Here is a 23,359-nt window from a genome sequence, read left to right as displayed (position 1 = left end):
TGTGCACCTGCCCTAATATACATTCAGCACAGTTTACTATACAATTGTATAGTCAATACTGGATATTACCAGAAAACAGCGGCTTCACTCACAAAACTGCTGCCGATGTTACAAGCCGTGCGGCTTCTGGGTAATACAGCAGTTATCTACTATATATAAGCAGTATACAGTACTCATATTATAAGCCTACATTCACACCACACTGAATAATGGTCATGTCATCACATGGCAGTCTTACATTCAATGAGGGGATTCACATATCCGGATCACAGACCGTCAAACAATACAACATGTTCTCTTTCCTCACAGATCTCTTCATACACTGACTATATACTATCTTATAGCATCTGACACCTCCTAAGTACAGTATATGATACATGGATACAGTGTGAGACGGCTAAATACTATCACTGGAAGGACCTCACCGGTATGAAACCTTGTAAGTATAGGAAACATGGAATGTAGGTTTTTAATGTCCGCTTGAAAAGTCGGACATCTTTAGGAACGGACACTTAAGGACACCCACGGACTGTAAAACAACGCACCCGATCTCCATTTAAATGAATGAAAAATGTCATGGACACAGCTTGTGTCCGCTGCTAATGTCCGTGCAAGATTTTGAACGGACATTAGCAGCGGACACTACCTGTCGGACACTGACTGTAGTGTGAACACCCCCTTATTATAAAGGTCCTTACAGAGAGCGGGGTTTAGCCAATTCACAGTGAAGCAGCTAAATATTATAAGAGATCAGGAGCGACCAATAGGGGGCAAAAATGGTCCCTACTAGAGATGAGCGAACACTGTTCGGATCAACCGTTCCGAACAACACGCTCCCATACAAATGAATGGAAGCACCTAGCACGTACACTTTGCCAGCGGCCGGTCGCCGTGCCAGGTGCTTCCATTCATTTCTATGGGAGCGTGCTGTTCGGAACGGTTGATCCGAACAGTGTTCGCTCATCTCTAGTCCCTACAAATGATGGGAAATAGACAGCTCACATAGAGTTGGCTAAATACTATCTCAGTTAAGGACCCGACCACTAGGGGGCAAAAAGGTCCTTACTAGAAATGAGTGAACGCCGTTCGATCGAATATCATGGCATTCGAGGTATTCGTTCACAATCGAATACAAGGCCGCATACGCAGAAAAAATTGTGTCCCCCTTCCACCTTCCCTGGCGCGTTTTTTGCACCAATAACTGTGCAGGGCAGGTGGGACAGGAACTACGACAACGGAGGCAGTGAAAAAAATTGAAAAAACCCATTGGCTGCCGAAAACATGTGACCTCCCATTCATAAGAACAGCCGCCCCCCTATTCGCCATTTTTGCGGTCAGACATAGGGAGAGAAAGACATCTGCTGAGGGCTAGCTAGTGATTAGCTTCAGATAGGTAGGGAAGAACTAAAGAAAACCACCAGCTCTTCTCAGAGCTATACACTGTAGGGACATCAGTCCAGCTTTCCCCGGATGGTGGAAAACAGGGATACACAACAGATACAAGTTCATACATAGCGGAGAAACAGCTTTCATTTTTTGCTGTCCGCACACAGAATAGCCGGAATCCACAGCAATTACAAGTTCATATATAGCTGGAAAAAGCCTTGAATTTTGGGAGGGCCTGAAAAAAAGTATCAATCCACAGCATTTACAAGTTCATATAGCGGAAAAAAAAAAACCTTGAATTTTGTTGTTTCTTGAAAAATTGCAGCAATCCACTGCAGTTACTTCTTGCTATATACATGCAAAGCAGCTTTTCAGGCTGTGTAACCCCAAAACAAGGATACAGAGCAATTAGGTCAGGCTATGTCCGCTCAATCCAGATATCCAGGGTGTGTACCCCCAAAACCTAGGTGGGAGACACCGAAATTTAGTCAGGTTATGTCCGCTCAATACAGTTGTTCACAGTGTGTAACCCCAAAACCTAGGTGGGAGAGACAGAAATTCAGTCAGGCTATGTCCGGTCAATCCAGATATCCAGGGTGTGTAACCCCAAAACTTAGGTGGGAGACCCAGAAATGCAGTCAGGCTATATCAGCTCAATCCAATTTTTAAGGGTCTACCCCTTGTATTTTTCATTTATTTCTGTGACATTATTTCAACAGTACAAGCACCGGACACTGGTACTAGAACACTGAAAACTGCTATATAAATGTAGTACAACTGCAGCCATTACTTCTCTACCCTTTTGAGGAAACCCGCACCATTCACTTGATATACTTTCAAGGCTTTTTCTCTTCTCTTTTGCTGTAATACACAAATCTGCTGAAGCTCAGAGGAGGTGGCCTCAGTGCTGAGAAACACATCTGATGTCCCTTGGCGAGATGCATTAAGAGAACCATCGACCAACCAAGTGTAGTCAGCTAGCATAGCAGCAAGCATGGCTAAACGCAGAGAAAAAAGGTGTACCACTTCCAGAGATAGTAACTTCAGTGCTGCAGTTGCCAATGGATGGTCACACCAGATGTTTGGATTGTCCTTCATTAAAGTTTCCTTATACTTTAGGAAACAAACTTGTGATGGTGAAAGGTTGAGAGATATGACATCAAGCAATCCTTAACTGTACTTGTGTGACTGGGAAGAAAGCCACCAGTTTCCATTGAGAATAGGTAATAATATAATAATACATTTTATTTATATAGCGCCAACATATTCCGCAGCGCTGTACAATTTATAGGGTTCAGATACAGACATACATAACAAAGAACGTCATTTCACACAATGGGACTGAGGGCCCTGCTCAAAAGAGCTTACAATCTATGAGGTAGAGGGGGTGACACAAGAGGTAGCAGGGGCGGCATTGCTTATACAGTGTTCAGACAATTTTGTGCATTAGGAATTGTGATCGGCCTGTCTGAAAAGATGCATCTTTAGTTTGCGTTTGAAACTGTAGAAGTTGGGAGTTAATCTTATTGTCCGGGGTAGAGCATTCCAGAGAAGTGGTGCAGCTCGGGAGAAGTCTTGTATACGAGCATGGGAGGTTCTGATAATAGAGGATGTAAGTGTTAGGTCATTGAGTGAGCGGAGAGCACGGGTTGGGCGGTAGACAGAGATGAGGGAAGAAATGTAGGGAGGGGCGGCATTATGGAGAGCCTTGTGGATGAGAGTAATAACTTTATATTTTATTCTATAATGAATAGGCAGCCAATGTAGTGACTGGCACAGACCGGAGGCATCGCTGTAGCGTCTAGCCTGATAGATGAGTCTGGCCGCTGCATTCAGAATAGATTGTAGAGGAGAGAGTTTAGTGAGGGGAAGACCGATTAGTAAGGAATTACAGTAGTCAAGGCGAGAATGAATCAGAGAGACAATAAGTGTCTTTAGTGTATCTCTGGTAAGAAAAGGACGTATTCTGGAGATGTTTTTGAGGTGGAGGTGACATGAACGTGCGAGTGATTCAATATGAGGGGTGAAGGAAAGGTCTGCGTCAAATATGACCCCAAGGCAGCGGGCATGCTGCCTAGGAGTTATAGTAAGGCCTGAGACTGCAATGGAAATATCAGGGACAGATCTGTTAGATGGTGGAAACAGTAGTAGTTCAGTCTTAGAGAGATTTAGTTTCAGATAGAGCGAGGACATGATATTAGAGACAGCAGAGAGACAGTCACTGGTGTTCTGTATGAGTGCAGGGGTGATGTCACGGGAAAATGTGTATAATTGGGTGTCATCAGCATAAAGATGGTACCTGAAGCCAAATCTGGCGATGGTTTGTCCAATGGGGGCTGTGTAGAGAGAAAAGAGCAGGAGGCCGAGGACCGAGCCCTGAGGAACCCCAACAGCAAGGGAAAGAGGGGAGGAACCAGAGCCCGCAAATGATACACTGAAAGTGCAGTCTGAGAGATAAGAGGAGAACCAGGAGAGCGCAGTGTCATTGAGGCCGACTGAGCGGAGCATAGTGAGGAGAAGTTGATGGTCAACAGTGTCAAAAGCTGCAGAGAGGTCCAGAAGAATAAGAAGAGAGAAGTCGCCATTGGATTTAGCCTTTAGTAGATCATTAGAGACTTTTGTGAGAGCCGTTTCAGTAGAGTGCAGAGCGCGGAAACCAGATTGTAAGGGGTCAAGCAGAGAGTTAGCAGAGAGATAACGGATTAACCGAGAATAAACCAGGCGTTCCAAGAGTTTAGAGATGAAGGGGAGGTTAGAGACGGGTCGATAGTTAGCAGCACAGGATGGGTCCAGGGAGGGTTTTTTCAGTAGCGGAGTTATAACAGCATGCTTGAAGGAGGATGGGAAGATTCCAGAAGAGAGAGAGAGGTTAAATATTTTAGTAAGGTAAGTAGTGACATCAGCGACCTGAGAATCAAATATATTGTTTAGTATCACACCATATTGAGGGGAAGTGGTTCAACAGAGGGAGAGACAGTAAAAGGACCCGAAAAGAGATCCTGGGAGGGGGCAAGGGTGGGATGACTTTGTTGGGAAGATTGGGAATGTTGGGAGGAAGGAGGGGCAGACTCTTGGGTATGAACACGACTGCAGGTAGTGGCTGACCGGCTGTTGTAAAAGCAAGGGGGTGTGCTTGAATTTTGGGGGGGCATGAAAAATAGCAGCAATCCACTGCATTTACAAGTCCATATAGCTGAAAAAAAACCTTGAATTTTGTTGCTTCTTGAAAAATTGCAGCAATCCACTGCAGTTACTTCTTGCTATATACATGCAAAGCAGCTTTTCAGGCTGTGTAACCCCAAAACAAGGATACAGAGCAATTAGGTCAGGCTATGTCTGCTCAACCAGATATCCAGGGTGTGTACCCCCAAAATCTAGGAGGGAGAGACAGAATTTCAGTCAGGCTATGTCTGCTCAATCCATTTGTTCACAGTGTGTAACCCCAAAACCTAGGTGGGAGAGACAGAATTTCAGTCAGGCTATGTCCGCTCAATCCACTTGTTCACAGTGTTTAACCCCAAAACCTAGGTGGGAGACCCAGAAATTCAGTCAGGCTATATCAGCTCAATCCAATTTTTGAGGGTCTACCCCCTACAGCTAAGTGTGATACACAGCAATTCAGTCAGGCTATATCAGCTCAATCCAATTTTTTAGGGTCTACCCCCTAAAGCTAAGTGTGATACACAGCAATTCAGTCACGCTATATCAGCTCAATCCAATTTTTTGTTTAATCCAGTATTATTTGCTCTCCATGATGTGAATTATGCGTTTGTCTCTTGAAAAGCAACCGGACATCAAGTCAGCCATGTGTGCCAGTGTGATACTTGGCATGACTTTGCTGCCCCCAACTGTAAGGGTCACTCTCCATTTTCCACTCCCCTTCACACCATCTGTGGTGAAGCAATGGGATGCACTGAAGTGCACCCACAAGCCTCGTATGGGACAGTGACATCAAATGCCAATCCATCCCCCTCGTCTTCCTCCACCAGCCAACCATGCGAAGATGAGAGGAGTGTGCTCTGAATGTTTTTTGCCTAGCAGAGGCTACTTCTCACTTACGAAAATGGCCACACCTTGACCAGTATATCAGGCACAATGGTGTAGGTTTCAAAGAACCTTTGTACAAACAAGTTGAAAACGTGGGCCATGTGTGGACCGTGTTTGAGTCTGTCAAGCTCCAGATCTGCTACCAGGTTCCTGCCATTATCACACAAGTCAAACATGCCTGGCCCCAGGTGTAGCAGGGAAAAACACATTGCCATCTCAGCCAGGATGGCATCCCTGACCTCGGAGGCAGTGTGCTGTCTGTCCCCCAAGCTGATGAGCTTCAGCACGTCCTGCTGACATCTCCCCACGCCAGTGTTACAGCGTTTACCGCTGCCTCTAACTGTAGAGGCGTTTTTCTCCACAATGGGGTTACTGTATGACGACCCAGACAGGGTACGCACGGCTGAGTATAACCTACGACGTTTGGTGCAAGGGGATCACGCTATAGAGAAATATTGCACAGAGTTTCATAGGTGGGCAGCAGAAGTACACTGGAATGACCCCGCTCTACTTAGTCAGTTTGAGACAGGAACCACGTCTCGGACCAGGTTAAAGACCATCTGGTTTCTCACCCTGTTCCGGGAGATCTAGATGAGGCCATGCAGCTGGCAATTAGAGTTGGTCGGCGCCTCCGGGAACGTGGAGTCAAGAGTCCTGGGGGGGTTAGCCCTCCTCAAATCTCTGTTTTAAGAGAGGACGCGGGGGACCAACCCATGCAGATTGGGGCCACTGTGCGAAGTGCTAGATCCAAGAATGAAGGGTCCCGCACAGTACGCTGTTTTGTGTGTGGAGGGATGGGACATGTAGCAAGGGTATGCCCCTCCAGAGAATGGTTCGCCAAGGAGAATAATAACCCCAGGTCTATTGAGGGTAAAGGGAGAAAACCTACTAAGGAAGGAGGTGTGTATATTTCCTGTACTCAGACTGCCGGGTTGACCCTTGAAGGATGGGTAAATGGGCAGAAGTGCCGTATTTTTGTTGATTGTGGTTCGGCAGTCAACCTTATTGACTCAGAGTTTTGCAAGCAATTAAGGGTGAGTCCTTTGGTCTTGAAGTCTCAGATACCGGTGTGGGCTATTGATAAGACCCCTCTACAGCAAGCTGTCATCTCCAAACAGGTGGAGGGTCTGGAGTTTATTGTGGGTGGCCACAGAGAAGAGATTGACTTGTTCTTGTTGTCTAAGTTACCAGCACAAGTAGTGTTGGGGTGGCCCTGGTTGAAGCAGCATAACCCTATTATCAACTGCGAGACCGAGTCAGTAGTTTCTTGGGGGCAGGGGTGTAATGGTCGATGTCTGCCCATATCCGTTATGTCTTTGTCTATAGACAGTTTGCCTCAAGAAATATGTGAGTTCAGGGAGATCTTTGAGGAAAGGGCAGCCAAGACATTACCACCACATCGCACCTATGATTGCTCGATTAAATTTGTACCAAATGCAGTGTTACCCAAGACAAGGTTGTACAATCTCACTATTCCGGAGAGGGAGGCGCTCAAAGAGTATATTGAGGGGAGTCTAGAGGTGGGGCATATTTGCCCATCTAAGTCCCCAGTAGCAGTGGGGTTTTTCTTTGTAAAGAAGAAAGATGGAGGGTTGCACCCTTGTTTGGATTTTAGGGAGATAAACAAAATCACGGTACGGAATCCCTATCCCATCCCGTTGATCTCGGATCTATTCAGCCAGATTACGGGAGCTCGCTGGTTTAGTAAAATAGATTTACGTGGGGCGTATAACTTGCTGAGAATCAAGAAGGGGGATGAGTGGAAAACAGCGTTTAACACACCCCTAGGTCACTTTGAGAGTCTTGTGATGCCTTTCGGTCTAACCAATGCACCCGCGTTTTTTCAGAATTTTATTAATGATGTACTAAGTGCCGTCATAGGGAGGGGGGTTGTGGTCTATCTGGACGATATACTCATTTACACCCCGGATTTGGAGACTCATTGGGAGAGAGTGAGAGAGGTTTTAGATCTCCTGAGGGTTAACCAATTAAGTGCTAAGCTGGAGAAATGTGTGTTTGTGATCAATAAATTATGTTTCCTTGGCTATATCCTATCGGACAAGGGGTTCGAGATGGACCCTGAGAAGGCCAGGGCAGTCTTGGAGTGGCCGCGACCCGAGAACCTAAAAGCGGTCCAACGGTTCTTGGGATTCTCCAACTATTATCGCCAGTTTATTAAGGGATTTTCTGAGGTTGTGAAACCCATCTCGGACTTGACTAAGAAGGGGGCTGACTGTGCTAAGTGGTCGCCAGAGGCGCTAGCCGCGTTTGAAGAATTGAAGAAGCGATTCTCATCCGCTCCCATTTTGAGACAGCCGGATGAGGGGTTGGCCTTCCGAGTGGAGGTGGATGCCTCCTCGGTGGGGGTGGGAGCAGTACTTTCTCAGGAGTTCGAGGAGGGTACGCATCCCTGTGCCTTCTTTTCTAAGAAATTCTCTGCCTCTGAACGGAATTATGACATCGGAGATAGGGAACTACTGGCAATAAAACTAGCGTTCGAACATTGGCGTCATTTCCTGGAGGGGGCCAGAAGGCCAGTCCAGGTATTTACTGATCACAAGAATTTGGTTTATCTTGGGTCGGCGAAGAGATTAAATGCACGGCAGGCCAGATGGGCTCTATTTTTTGCGCGGTTCCACTTTACCGTGACTTATGTGCCGGGTTAGAAGAATGTTAACGCTGATGCTTTATCCCGGTATATGTCGACCGAGGAGGAACGAGAGGCGCCTGCCACTATTCTTGGGGATGGAGTGGTGGTAGCAGTATTGGGCGCGAAATTGGAGAAGGCCTTGATCGAAGCGCAACACGCTGCACCTTCCAAGATACCTAGAAACAAGCTGTTTGTCCCAATTACTCTCCGACAAAGTCTCCTGAGGGAGTGTCACGAGTCGGTTCTTGCTGGTCACCCGGGGGTTTCAGAGACCATGAGATTGGTGTCTAGGAATTTTTGGTGGCCAGGGTGGAGTAAGGATGTCTTGCAGTTTGTTCAAAATTGTTCGGTCTGTGCAAGAGCCAAGGCTTCGCATACCCGTCCCCATGGGTTTCTACATCCATTGGAACCTCCTAAGGCACCTTGGACTCATCTGTCTATGGATTTCATCATGGGCCTTCCAGTGTCTAAGGGTTTCACGGTCATTTGGGTAGTCGTTGACCGCTTCACGAAAATGTGCCATTTGATCCCGTTTTCCAGGCTGCCATGTGCCAAGACACTATCAGAGGCGTTTATTAAAGAAATTGTAAGCTTGCATGGTCTTCCTGAGGAGATTGTGTCGGACAGGGGTCCGCAATTTGTGGCTAAATTCTGGCGGGCTTTTTGCAGCAGGTTGGGAGTTACACTGTCGTTTTCCTCCAGGTTTCACCCGGAGTCTAACGGACAAACAGAGAGGAAGAATCAGGATGTGGAACAGTTTATGAGGTGTTTTGTTCGAGAGAACCAGAATAATTGGGCTGACTTTCTCCCCCTGGCAGAATTTTCCCTAAACAACCATGATTCCAACGCCACAGGTACCACACCTTTTTTTTTGCTCCGGTGGTAGACATCCTGTTTTCGGAGTATTTTCTTCCATTTCTTCCCCAGTTCTGGAGGAGGAGCTATTTTCTAAAAAGCTGCAAGGGGTATGGTCCCGTGTCCGAGAGAATCTGGTGCGGGTGTCGCACCAGGCTAAGGTCCAGGCGGATAGAAAGAGAGGAGAGTTGCAGTTTTTCCCTGGTGAGATGGTTTGGTTGTCCACCAAGAATATCAGGTTGAAGGTTCCTAGCAAGAAGCTGGGTCCCAGGTTTGTGGGTCCTTTTAAGATCGTCAAGATGGTAAATGAAGTGGCAGCGAAGTTGCAACTGCCTAAAAAGTGGAAGATAAACCGGGTGTTCCATGTCTCCTTGTTAAAGAAGGCCAAGAAGGGAACGTCTCCAGTTAAGGTTCCACCAGTTTCTGAGTCCGGGGAGTATGAGATATCCCGAGTTCTGGATAGCAAATATGTTCGGGGGAAGCTACGGTATCTGGTGGCATGGAAGGGATACGGTCCTGAGGATAATTCTTGGGTTTTGGAGTCGGATATGTCAGCCCCCAGACTCGTGGAGAAATTCCACAAGGAGTTTCCAAAGAAGGATGCTCCTAGAGAATCCGGAGTCTTCTCCTTGAGGGGAGGATCCTGTTAGGAGTATTTAGGTCCATTGCTTTCTATTTTTTTTTACCTGGGGAGTTTTTGGCTGAGCAGTGTCTGGGGTGGCATCCTGGCGCTGCGGGGTTGTCCTGTCGTGGGTATTGGTGCACACCTTCTGACTTGCACGTGCGCACTGTGGGTAGGCAGCTTTATTTCCTGGTTTATTAGTCTGTCCTCCCATTTGCACCTGGGAGGAGTGGTCTCTACTCTGTATTTAAACCCATGCCTCCCATGGTTCTGTGCTGAGTGTCTCTTTTCAGTGCTAGGCCTTAGGAAGTTCTGTGGTTGGTTTTTGAGAGGTTTGGGTTAACTAGTTGGTGTGTTAGTTTTCCCTTCTGTGTTCACTAATCCTACCTCTGTGTGTAATTGACTGTGTGAATGAATTGCCTTATCCTTTGATTTCTACTCAGTTTCCCTGTGTTTGTTTCCTAGTGTAAGGTACCTTCCCATATTGGTGTAGGGGAATCCGTTCCCACATTTTTCCTGTGTGCTGCTTGTGTTGTTAGTCAGCGCACACCCTTGTCCGTCCCTGTTAGTAGCAGCTTCCCTTCTTCGTTAGGGGTGACCCCCTTTAGTCTCCAGTCCCTAGAGATCTTATAGGGCATTCCTTCTCCCACTTCCCTCTAGGCCTACAGTATCAGTGAGAGAGGAGCCGTCGGGGTCAGGCTTAGCCTGAGAACAGCCGACCCACACCCGTGAGGCAGGGACCGGGATAGCTAGAGGGAGTAGTGCAGGGCGAGATTCCCTACTGCTGTTCCTTAGCCCCGTTGCAGCTACCTGGACTGACGTAACAGAAATAGCATGGAACAAGGGAGGACCACAAGTCCCAGCAAAAACACAGAAGAGAAGGCGAGGTCGGACGAGCCAGAGGTCAAGCCAGGAGATAAGAATAAGGTACCAAATCAAAAGCCAAGGAATAGTCAAATACAAGCCGGGTATACAAACCAAGAATCAGACTGAAAGGTGAACAGACAGGGAATCTGACAGAGCAGGAGACCAGGAAACACTAAGTGAATGGCTGGCAAGGATCCATGGCTGGGTGGGGTTTAAATAGCAGCAGAGAAAACACACCTGATGGCTAATGCAATGGAGACTGAGAGCAAGGAAAAGATTTAACCCTTCACAACCTAAGCACAACCAATAGAACTCCTAACACGTCTCCCAGGGAGACGCCGCGCAGCAAGGAGACCGCGACGACTCCGTATCCTGACAGTGTATTGCAGAAAAACTGATGAGAAAATACGTGTAGGGCACAGAGGGATCGGAGAGGACAGAGATGGGGTTGGCCAGGTTCTCTCACAACATGCGCCTATACTTGTCCCTCCAGGTGATACTAGGCCCCTCAGTGGCGGTAATTTGGCCAGGGGGGGCCATTAACGTGTCCCAGACCTAGGCATAAGTCTTGCAACAGAGTGGAGTTTTGCATGCCTTTGTCTCTAGCCACCGTTTTTGCTGCTTAGCTTCCCTCCACATCTACACTGCTTTCGCCCCTAGATATCACCCCAGTTTATGCCTCTGCTACTAGCCACCTTTTTTGTTGATTTAGCTTGCCTCCACATCTACACTGCTTTCGCCCCTAGATATCACCCCAGTTTATGCCTCTGCTTCTAGCCACCTTTTTTGTTGATTTAGCTTGCCTCCACATCTACACTACTTTCGCCCCTAGACATCACCCCTGTTCATATCGGATCGGTGGCCTCGTCGTTCACCAACTCCTCTTCCAATTGCTCACTGTCACAAACCGCATATAACCACATCTTGGGCCTGGTCTACATTGTACCCTGCACCCTGCTTAACGCAGCTGCCATATCCGGAGTTGTGATGAGCGCATGCTAATGTTTTGTGTCCAGTGGAAAGGCTGGGATAGGATTTCACATAAGTCTACCACCCATGGAAAGTCATGGTGCAGAAACTGCGGGAGCTGACTCTGAGGAACCCTTGGGTTTTGGACATGGTACTCCATCAAGGGTCTCTGCTGCTCACACTTTACTCAACATGTGGTACGTTGAGTTCCAGCGTGTGGGGATGTCGCATATCAGCCAGTGTTCTGGCAGATGGAGGCGTTGCTGGAGGCTTTGGAGGCTAGCAGCAGCTCCTGTACACTTGGCAAAAGTGGGCACACAAGCGCCGCACTTTCACCAGTAGCTTGTGTACATTTGGGTATGTTTTCAAAAAACGTTGCACCACTAAGTTAGACGTGGGCCAGGCATGGAACGTGTTGGAGGCTGGCAAGCTCCAGAGCCGCTACCAGGTACCTTCCGTTATCACACAAGACAAACATGCCTGGCCCCAGGTGTAGCAGGGAAAAACACATTGCCATCTCAGCCAGGATGGCATCCCTGACCTCGGAGGCAGTGTGCTGTCTGTCCCCCAAGCTGATGAGCTTTAGCGCGGCCTGCTGACGTCTCCCCACGCCAGTAGCTGGGGTCGATTCAATGGCGGAGGAGGGTGGTGTTTCAGCACTCCTGCCAGGAATATTGGGCGCGGGAGACAAAGCAGGCCACCTCAGTTTGCGACCCGGTCCCAGCCTCAACTACATTCATCCAGGCTCGCGTTAAGGGCCATAAAAGTGAACTTTGGAAGGTCTTACCACATCTCTCACACACACACACACAATGACAGTTCAGGGTGGGGACTGAAGGATTTCCCATTGTCTATTCCATCTGTGGTTGTTATGGGCAACGTGATTTAAAGGGGTGCTTGTTAATGTTTGTTTAGCTTAAATTTGGGTTTGTGTCCATCCATTTGGGGAGTAAAGAAGGTTTCCAGGTATTTTCAGGGACTGACTGAAAACCGCCACTCGTAATACAGGGACTTGGTGTGTTAGATGCCTCCAGACATGCTTCCCCTGCTGTCTCAGTTGCATTTTAGAGGTGTTGGCATCATTTGCTGAAGTGTCAAAGTGGACTTTATTGACCCTCCTGAGTCGAATGGTGGGATCCCCTGAAACGAAGCATTTTCTCCCATAGACTATAATTGGGTTCGATATTCGTTCGAATAGTCGAATATTGAGATGCTATTCGGAAAGAATAACAAACATTGAATATTTTACTGTTCGCTCATCTCTAGTCCTTACCAGTAATGGGAAATAGACAACTCACACTGAGCCGGCTAAATACTAGACGCCATAAGGACCAGATCCCTACGGCGTCTAGTATTTAGTCACAACCCTCTAGACACAGCTCATTACTTTGTTCAGAAGGACCCGAGATGATGTTATGGCCTTATCACTCCCTCCAAAAATCACATGACATCCTCACATGTTGTTATCCGCACCCTGGCCCCTGCACCAGCATTACAGAGTACAAATAAAGTACCGTATATACTCGAGTATAAGCCGACCTGAGTATAAGCCGACCCCCCTAATTTTACCACAAAAAACTGGGAAAACGTACTAACTCGAGTATAAGCCGAGGGGGGAAATTCAGCAGCTACTGGAAAATTTCAAATATTAAAATGTGTTTGAATTGTTTAGAATGTGTGTCACAGTCATTTTCTACTTTTATATGTATTCTAGGGAAAGGAGGGATTTAGAACTTTTATATTTTGTAAAGCTTCTTCTTTTTTTTTTTTTTTTTTCAATATTTTATGGGAGATTCTACACATTACTATTACGGCTGGTCATAGATGACACCCCCCCTGCCCCCCAAATAATTTTTTTTTTTCATTTTTTGCTTGACTCGAGTATAAGCCGAAAGGGGCTTTTTCAGCACAAAAACTGTGCGTAAAAATTCGGCTTATACTCGAGTATATGTCTATATATATATATATATATATAAACACTACTAGGAACATGATAAAAATAGCGGGGGCCCCCAATCCGTACAGATGTAGTTTTCACCAAACAAGCAAATTATATGAACAACTGGATATTGTCAACAACGACATACTTGAGGAATACCTGGAGTTTCAAAATTCTAACTAAAGTAATTTTGCAGATAATAACAAAAATGTAAAAGGCCCCCAATATGCGTTCTAGGGTTAAGTAGATTATTTATACAAGTCGACCTTTAGTGAAGACAACGGGCAGCAACAAGACTCTAAATATCTACTAAGACCAATGCGCAAGTAAGAAGGAAAGAAAAATGTACTGTGACATGTGTGACACTGACTCTTCACCCCACAATATATAAGTGACATGAGAAATAGGGCTCAAAGAATTTATTTTTCTAATTGTTAAACATAAAGAATGAAACTGATGCTGTGATGAATAACTGAAAACATGTTAGAGGTGAAATAGCAATAAAAATATACTAAGTAAAGCACACGGAACAAAGACAATGTAAGGGCTCGTTCACATCTGCGCCCGATCTCCGTTCTGCAGGTTTCCGTTTCCTGCACAAAACAGAGGCAGGATACGGAAACCTGCAGGACTCTTTCTCACCCATTCATTTGAAAGGGTGAGAAAGCTGTCCGGCCGTGAGCACCGATGAGCGTTTTATGCTCTCTGCCGCGAAACCGTTTTTTTAAATCCGGACACAGAGTCGGACATGAAGTACTCTGTGTCTGGATTTTAAAAAAATGGTTTCGCGGCGGAGAGCATGAAACGCTCACCGCCGCTCACGGCCGGACCCGGTCTGTGGTTTCCATCTTCTTGCATGCAGAAGACGGAAACCACAGTACGGAGTGCCGAACGCAGGTGTGAACCTAGTGTAAGGGACTGAGGGGAAAAATAACATTAAATTAACATAAATAATTGAACCTAAAAACCAGTGAATGTAAGTTCCTTATTAATACCTAGACGTGTCAATGACTCATTTTGAATGTCAACTTACATCCATTTCTCCCCGTCAGACTTGTCTGATGTCTAACAAGATCTGATTTCTGAGTAAAACACTTCCCACATTCTGGGCATGAATATGGTTTATCTCCTGTGTGATTTCTTTGATGTCTAACAAGATCTGATTTAGAAATAAAACATTTCCCACATTCTGGGCATGAATATGGCTTCTCTCCTGTGTGATTTCTTTGATGTCTAACAAGATCTGATTTAGAAATAAAACATTTCCCACATTCTGGGCATGAATATGGCTTCTCTCCTGTGTGATTTCTTTGATGTCTAACAAGATCTGATTTAGAAATAAAACATTTCCCACATTCTGGGCATGAATATGACTTCTCCCCTGTGTGATTTCTTTGATGTCTAACAAGATCTGATTTAGAAATTAAACATTTCCCACATTCTGGGCATGAATACGGCTTCTCTCCTGTGTGAGTTCTCTGATGTTTAACAAGCTCTGATTTCTGAGTAAAACATTTCCCACATTCTGTACATAAATATGGTTTCTCCCCTGTGTGAATTCTCTGATGATCAACAAGAATTGATTTCTGAGTAAAACATTTCCCACATTCTGAGCATGCATATGGCTTCTCCCCTGTGTGAATTCTATGATGTTGAACAAGAATTGATTTCTGAGTAAAACATTTCCCACATTCTGAGCATGCATATGGCTTCTCCCCTGTGTGAATTCTCTGATGTTGAACAAGACCTGATTTCTGAGTATAACATTTCCCACATTCTAGGCATAAAAATGGTTTCTCCCCTGTGTGAGTCCTTTGATGCTTAACAAAACTTGACTTATAGATAAAACATTTGTTACATTTGGGGCATGAATATGGCTTCTCTCCTGTGTGAGTTCTCTGATGTACAGCACCCCTTCTGCATCTTATATTTCTCTTAACAGGTTGTGATGAATGAGAAAAAAGATCTTTCTCCTTAAGGGCTGAGGATATATCTGGGGTAATGGCAGGTTCTTCATGTGGACTTAGTGTAATCCCATGATCCTCTGCTTTATAATCTGTAGATATCAGATGTCCCTCTGAGTTCCTGATACAGTCATCTGACGAGAAGAAAACTGGTATTAATATTTTTGAATAACACAAACTTATAAGTATATTCCCCACTGAGCTGCCTGAGACGCTTCAGACCATGTGAAGACGTGAAGTTAGTGGCACAGGCAGCAAATGACGGCAACGCGGCCTACTTCATTAGTATTCACTGTGCTGAGACGGAGGTCAGTGATAGTGAATAGTGATAGTGAATAATGAAGAAATTTGCCTCGATCACTTCAATGTTAAGTCCATATTCCTGCTGTCCGTTCTATTCTATACTACATTTATTACCCCCCTATAGTGGTATCACATTTATATTCAGGTATTATTAGTATTTTACCTGAATCGGGGAACAACAAATAGTCTAAACAATGTCTGAATAGAATCAGTGACCCTTCTGTGCTTTATATAGTGGTGACTCCTCACCTGGGCAGGTCCCTGTAGGAATGTCCTCCTCACACTCCTCATCACCACTCACATAGGGCTCTTCCTTTATTCTCATAGATATAGTATTAATGTCGCTCAGATCTTTATCCTGATGGAAAATCTGTGAAACAAATAATGTAAAAGTCACCGGGCAAATGGGGAAGTCACAGAGAATGTTCTAGATCATTAATCCGCATGAAGATGAAAGACGTCCTGACAGTAGCTGCAGGTCTGTGAGAAGCCGGATAAACATATTAGATGGCGGCTCAAAGACACCGCCCATGTATATAACCATATAATACTGCTGGATACAACAAGACTGACCACAAGGACTTCACAGCCCGTCTACACATCATAGGGACACCTGCACCCTCTCAGACTCTCTCCTACCATTCGCTGACATATCCTCACTCCAGGATGCAGATGCCACTGCTGCCTTCTATAATACCACCATCACCTCAGCCCTTGATTCTGTGGCCCCCTACACAAACACCAGACCCCGACCGATCACTAGACGACCCTGGCACACCGACCTGACTATAAAACTGAGACGTGCCTGAGGGTTGCAGAACGCCTCTGGAAGAAAAGCTACTCCCAGGAAGACTTCCTTAGTTACAAAGAGGCAGTGCTAATATTTAAGAACACACTCTCCTCCGCAAAGAAGGTCTACTTCACCACACTCATATCTGCACTCTCTCACAACCCCAAACAGCTATTCACCACCTTAACTCCCTCCTCCGTCCTCCTGCCCCCCCCCTCTGACATCACTTATCTCAGTTGATGACTTTGCCTCTTACTTCAAAAACTGAAATTGACACCATCAGAGACAGTCTCACCCTACTCCCCCGACAACCCCTCTACCCAACTACTCGCTGCTCCCTATCCCTGACCTGTTTCCCCACTATCACTGATGAAAAACTCACCTCCCTAATCTCTAAATCCCACCTCACCTCCTGCGTGCTTGACCCGATCCAGTCACATCTCAACCCTAAGCTCACTGAAGTCATCACTCCGGCCCTAACCCATCTCTTCAACCTATCCCTAGCCAATGGATCCTTCCCCTCCGCCTTCAAACATGCCACTGTCATTCCTATAATTAAGAAACCACCGCTCGACCCGTCCTCTCCAGCCAACTATCGTCCCATCTCACTGCTCCCGCACGCCTCAAAACTGCTTGAGAAACACGTCCACTCCGAACTCTCCTCCTACTTCTCATCCAACCTGCTCTTTGACAGACTTCAGTCAGGCTTTAGACCCTGTCACTCCACAGAAACTGCCCTAACAAAAGTCACCAATGACCTTCTAACTGCCAAAGCCAAGTGCCATTACTCTGTCTTCCTCCTCCTTGACCTCTCCTCTGCCTTTGACACAGTTGACCACTCTCTCCTGCTAGAAATTCTCTCATCCCTTGGCATCTCAGCGACAGCACATTCAGCGTCTCCCACTCGCACACCACCTCCTCACCTCGCCCTCTCTCTGTAGGTGTCCCCCAAGGCTCCGTCCTAGGACCCCTCCTGTTCTCCATCTACACCCTTGGCCTGGGCCAACTCATAGAATCTCATGGTTTCCAGTACCACTGCTATGCCAATGACACTCAAATCTACATCTCTGGACCAGATATTACCTCCCTGCTGACCAGAGTTCCAGATTGCTTAGAGGCCCTAGCCTCCTTCCTCTCCTCCCACTTTCTCAAAGTCAACATAGAGAAAACGGAGTTCATCATTTTCACCCCACCCCGTATGGCCCCTCCACCTGACCCATCTATCAAACTTAATGGAACCACAATTACCCCTGTCCCACAGGCCCGATGTCTTGGGATAACCCTGGACTCCGACCCATCCTTCAAGTCACACATTCAAAGCCTCAATACCTCTTGCCGCCTCCAGCTCAAGAACATCCATTGAATCCGCTCCTTCCTCACCCCTGAAACTACCAAGATGCTCGTCCAGGCCCTCATAATCTCCCGCTTAGACTACTGCAACACCCATTCTCCATGGACTTCCAGCAAACACCCTCGCCCCCCTCCAGTCCACCTCAAACTGCGCTGCTCGCTTAATTCACCTCTCCCCCCAATCTTCATCGGCTGCTCCCCTCTGCCAGTCCCTCCACTGGCTACCTATAGCCCAGCGAATTGAGTTCAAGCTACTAACGTTAACATTCAAAGCCATCCACAACCTGTCCCCTCCATATATCTCGGACCTAATCTCCCACTACCTGCCCACACGTAACCCCAGATCCTCCAATGACCTCCTACTCCGCTCTGCTCTCATCCGCTCCTCACACAACCGTCTCCAAGATTTCTCCCGTGCATCCCCCATACTCTGGAACTCCTTACCACGACACATAAGACAATCACAGGCTTCAAGAAGGCCCTGAAGACTCACCTATTCAGTAAGGCCTACAACCCCCAATAAGACTATCACCGCACCGCCATCTGAACGGTCTCCCCCTCTCTCTACCCCCTTCCCTCATAGATTGTAAGCCCTCGCGGGCAGGGCCCTCTACCCCACTGTGCCAGTCAGTCATTGTTAGTATTATATCTACCTGTATATTGTATGTAACCCCCAAATGTAAAGCACCATGGAATTAATGGTGCTATATAAATAAGCAATTATAATAATAATAATCATAGGGAATATCTCCATCTACCTGATCATCCTGTGGAAGAAGAGGACTGGGACATCTCTCCGGTGTTGTCCTCTTACTGGATCTACCTGTAGGAAACACAGTCAGGGACTGAATTCATTCTGTACATACAAATAATGGAAGTCCATGTGTATATAGTCATGTCTATTACCTGCTGATGTGAGGGGCTGGTGGTCCTCCATCATCACCTCCTTGTACAGATCCTTGTGTCCTTCTAAGTATTTCAAAACACACAAAAAGTAAATTCATGTTAGCTCACCATTACGCATGGTGGATGGAGAGAAGATGAGACAATGTGCAGGTTGTGATATTACCAGCACACTGGAACTAACTGTACAGTCCTCCCTGACCCTGACAGAAGAGGAAGTATTACAGCCTAGTACGCAACGTGCAACAACAAGTGACTAATGCAGAGGAGAAAGTGGCCAACGGGAATCTGTAGGTTTGTGACTTACTGAAATGAGCAGAATCTTACATGATGGTATAGAGGACGTAGAGAATGGGCCCCGCTGTAGGGACATGAGAGGAATGAGTGTCCCGGAGAATGTTCCATCCAGAGATCTAACACCGATACAGGGGCTTGTAAAAGTCTTCAGCCCCCTATAGCAATACTTTGTAGAGCCGCCTTTGGCTACAATTCCAGCTACAAGTCTTTTGGGCTCGGTCTCTACCAGCTTTGCACATCTAGAGATGAGATTTCTCCTTTCTCCTTCTTTGCAGCCAGATTGGATGGAGCGTCTGTGAACAGCAATTTTCATGTCTTGCCACAGATGCTCAATGGGATTTAGGTCTGGACTGTGACTGGGCCGTTCTAAGAGCGGAATATTCTGTGATCGAAACCATTCACTGGAGCTCGGGCTGGAGGTTTAGGGTCATTGCTGGAAGGTGAATCTCCTTCCCCGGACCACAAGGAGGACATTATAGTGTATGGGGGCCATGAGGAGGACATTATAGTGTGTGGGGGCCACGAGGAGGACATTATAGTGTGTGGGGGCCACAAGGAGGACATTATAGTGCGTGGGGGCCACGGGGAGGACATTATAGTGAATGGGGGCCACAAGGAGGACATTATAGTGCGTGCGGGCCACGGGGAGGACATTATAGTGTGTGGGGGCCACGGGGAGGACATTATAGTGTGTGGGGGCCACCAGGAGGACATTATAGTGTATGGGGGCCACAAGGAGGACATTATAGTGTGTGGGGGCCACGAGGAGGACATTATAGTGTGTGGGGACCACAGGGAGGACATTATAGTGTGTGGGGGCCACGGGGAGGACATTATAGTGTGTGGGGGCCACGGGGAGGACATTATAGTGTGTGGGGGCCATGAGGAGGACATTACAGAGTGTGGGGGGCATGGGGAGGACATTATAGTGTGTGGGGGCCATGGGGAGGACATTATAGTGTGTGGGGGCCACAAGGAGGACATTATAGTGTGTGGGGGCCATGAGGAGGACATTATAGTGTGTGGGGGCCACAAGGAGGACATTATAGTGTATGGGGGCCACGGGGAGGACATTATAGTGTGTGGGGGCCATGAGGAGGACATTACAGAGTGTGGGGGGCATGGGGAGGACATTATAGTGTGTGGGGGCCATGGGGAGGACATTATAGTGTGTGGGGGCCACAAGGAGGACATTATAGTGTGTGGGGGCCACGGGGAGGACATTGTAGTTTGTGGGGGCCACAAGGAGGACATTATAGTATGTGGGGGCCACAGGGAGGACATTATAGTGTGTGGGGGCCATGAGGAGGACATTATAGTGTGTGGGGGCCACGAGGAGGACATTATAGTGTGTGGGGGCCACGAGGAGGACATTATAGTGTGTGGGGGCCACAGGGAGGACATTATAGTGAATGGGGGCCACAAGGAGGACATTATAGTGCGTGGGGGCCACGGGGAGGACATTATAGTGTGTGGGGGCCACGGGGAGGACATTATAGTGTATGGGGGCAACGAGGAGGACATTATAGTGTGTGGGGGCCACGAGGAGGACATTATAGTGTGTGGGGGCCACAGGGAGGACATTATAGTGTGTGGGGGCCATGAGGAGGACATTATAGTGTGTGGGGGCCACAGGGAGGACATTATAGTGTGTGGGGGCCACAGGGAGGGAGACTGAATGTATGAGAAGGGCTGAGAGTGAGCACTTACCTTTTCGGGTACAGCAGCCGTCTGCCTACAGGACCTGTGATGATGTCATAGGTATGGGAGGAGTCAAGGAGTCACATGATCAGGTCCTGCTGTTTTCGCTTCATCTGTGCAGAAGATGAAGTTGCCAACCTCCCTATGCTTTGGCAACACCAAATGTCTTATTCTTTGGGAACGCTAATAAAGCTCATTTGTATCTTGTATCTACTAAATCCTATTGTGGGGATAACGTCTATTCTTAGGAAGAGACCACCTTCTCAGGTGTGTGGAGACTTATAGCCATAGTTTTTTTTTTGATTGAAAATGCGTTTATTCACAATCAGTCGTCAAGCAAAAGTATTTACAAAGTACTGCGTCGCAGCGCATATAATACACCACTTACAATACTTGCATAATAAATAAATAACATTACTTTTTCCCATACCTCATGGGGCAGGGCGAGGCAGAGACCCAGAAGAAATCTCCTGAGTGCTCAGACTCGTCCTACCTCATACCAGTACTTCCTAGCCCAGGGGTAGGCAACCTTTTTTGTTCGGCGTGCCGATTTAAATTAAAAAATCAAAGATGAGGTCCTCGGAGTGCCGGACAATAATTGTAAAGCTGACGACACCTACACTAAAGTCATATAGCACAAACCACAACATAGGGGTGCTGTCATACTGCACTCCCAGCCACATGCGCTCACCACTATTTGCCTGGATACACATGTGCTTTTCCTTTAGAAGCAATGTAAGTACATGTGTAACCCACAATTAGTGGTAATGTATGTGACTGGGAGCAGAGTGAGGTCATACCTGTAGGGGGCGACACACAATGTACCTGTATGCTCCATCCAGTCCTTGGCCGTTAGTAACTTCAGTTTTCTGTAAGGGAGCGTTCACACTACTGTCGGTGTCCGACAGCTAGTGTCCGCTGCTAATGTCCGTTCAAAATCTTGTGTGGACATTAGCGTCGGACACTAGCTGTGTCCGTGACATTTTGCATTGATTTAAATGGACATCGGGTGCGTTCTTTTACTGTCTGTGGGTGTCCTTAAGTGTCCTTTCTCAAACTTTTCAAGCGGACAGCAAAACCCGACATGTAGGTTTTTCTGTCCGCTTGAAAAGTCGGACATCTTTGGGAACGGACACTTAAGGACACCCACGAACAGTAAACGAACGCACCCGATGTCCATTTAAATCAATGCAAAATGTAACGGACACAGCTAGTGTCCGCTGCTAATGTCCACACAAGATTTTGAACAGACATTAGCAACGGACATTGTCTGACGGACACAGACGGTAGTGTGAACGCTCCCTAAGTGAAATGCAGATTAATTTGTCACTTTTAGTTCCTGGCGGTGCAGTAACAGCAAAACCCCAGCCAGGAATTAATGGGTGTCACACTTTCAACAAAGTGGCCGCACTGGTGCCCAGGAACTGGATTTGGCTTTAATTGCATCTAGTTACAGTGTCACCACCCAATAGAATCACACTAAGACTGAGGCCCCACATTACAAAAATGCAGCTTTTTTTATTGCAGATTTAGCTGCGTTTTTTTTTTACGTCAAAGCCAAGAATGGCGAGAAAACGAATGGGAAATATATAGGAAGCTTCTTATATGTCTCCCTCCTGCTCAATCTACTCCTGGCTTCGGCTAAAAAAAAAAACCTGCAAAATCTGCAACGAAAAAAAGCTGTTTCTGCAACGTGGGGCTTTAGCCTAAGGTTGAGGCACAGGGAGCACAGCTTTTTTTGTTACATATTTTGCTGCGTTTTTCTGAGCCTGAGCCAGGAGTAGATTAAGCAGAAGGGAAACGTATAAGAAGCTTCCTATATATTTCCCATTCCTTCTGTAGCCATTTTTAGCTTTGGTTGAAATAAACCGCATGAAAATCTGCAACAAAAACGCTGCATTTCTGCAACGTGGGGCCTCAGCCTTACGCCTCCTGCATACAAATGGCATGGATGTGGTTTTCACTGACCTATATGTTAAAAATGAATTGACAGGGCCGCAAATGCAGACAGATATAGGGGATGTATAGGACAGATATAGGGGATGTATAGGACAGATATAGGGGATGTATAGGACAGATATAGGGGATGTATAGGACAGATATAGGGGATGTATAGGACAGATATAGGGGATGTATAGGACAGATATAGGGTACGTATAGGACAGATATAGGGGATGTATAGGGCAGATATAGGGGATGTATAGGACAGATATAGGGGATGTATAGGACAGATATAGGGGATGTATAGGGCAGATATAGGGGATGTATAGGACACATATAGGGGATGTATAGGACAGATATAGGGGATGTATAGGACACATATAGGGGATGTATAGGACAGATATAGGGGATGTATAGGGCAGATATAGGGGATGTATAGGACAGATATAGGGGATGTATAGGACAGATATAGGGGATGTATAGGACACATAGGGGATGTATAGGACAGATATAGGGGATGTATAGGACACATATAGGACCTGCTCAATAGTTTTCAGCTCTTCAATTTGGCCCAGATACACAGCCACAAAAATAATGGCTGTATACAGTCCTATGAAAAAGTTTGGGCACCCCTATTAATCTTAATCATTTTTAGTTCTAAATATTTTGGTATTTGCAACAGCCATTTCAGTTTGATATATCTAATAACTGATGGACACAGTAATATTTCAGGATTGAAATGAGGTTTATTGTACTAACAGAAAATGCGCAATAT

At 46.5% G+C, this 23,359-nt stretch overlaps 2 protein-coding genes and 2 pseudogenes across 2 annotated transcripts in view; 1 reads left to right on the top strand and 3 right to left on the bottom strand.

Moving 5' to 3' along the window:
* LOC142189797 (uncharacterized) overlaps positions 1 to 23,359 on the top strand; it is a 373,599-nt pseudogene that overhangs the window by 92,512 nt on the left and 257,728 nt on the right.
* LOC142189984 (uncharacterized) overlaps positions 1 to 23,359 on the bottom strand; it is a 373,254-nt gene that overhangs the window by 184,122 nt on the left and 165,773 nt on the right. The gene's annotated exons all lie outside the window — the stretch shown is intronic.
* On the bottom strand, positions 2,173 to 22,517 carry LOC142216043 (piRNA biogenesis protein EXD1-like; annotated as a pseudogene).
* LOC142216419 (uncharacterized) lies at positions 14,238 to 18,766 on the bottom strand. Its single transcript, XM_075284228.1, has 2 exons — positions 18,757 to 18,766; positions 14,238 to 15,391 (listed from the first exon to the last, which is right to left on the bottom strand). The coding sequence occupies exons 1-2, from the start codon at positions 18,764 to 18,766 to the stop codon at positions 14,340 to 14,342; spliced, it is 1,062 nt and encodes a 353-aa protein (XP_075140329.1). The 3' UTR covers positions 14,238 to 14,339.

This window comes from Leptodactylus fuscus, chromosome 1 (assembly GCF_031893055.1).
Source record: "Leptodactylus fuscus isolate aLepFus1 chromosome 1, aLepFus1.hap2, whole genome shotgun sequence".
In the NCBI taxonomy this organism is placed as follows: Eukaryota; Metazoa; Chordata; class Amphibia; order Anura; family Leptodactylidae; genus Leptodactylus; species Leptodactylus fuscus.
The sequence above is the reverse complement of the archived record's forward strand: the minus strand, read 5'-3'. Positions and strand labels throughout refer to the sequence as shown.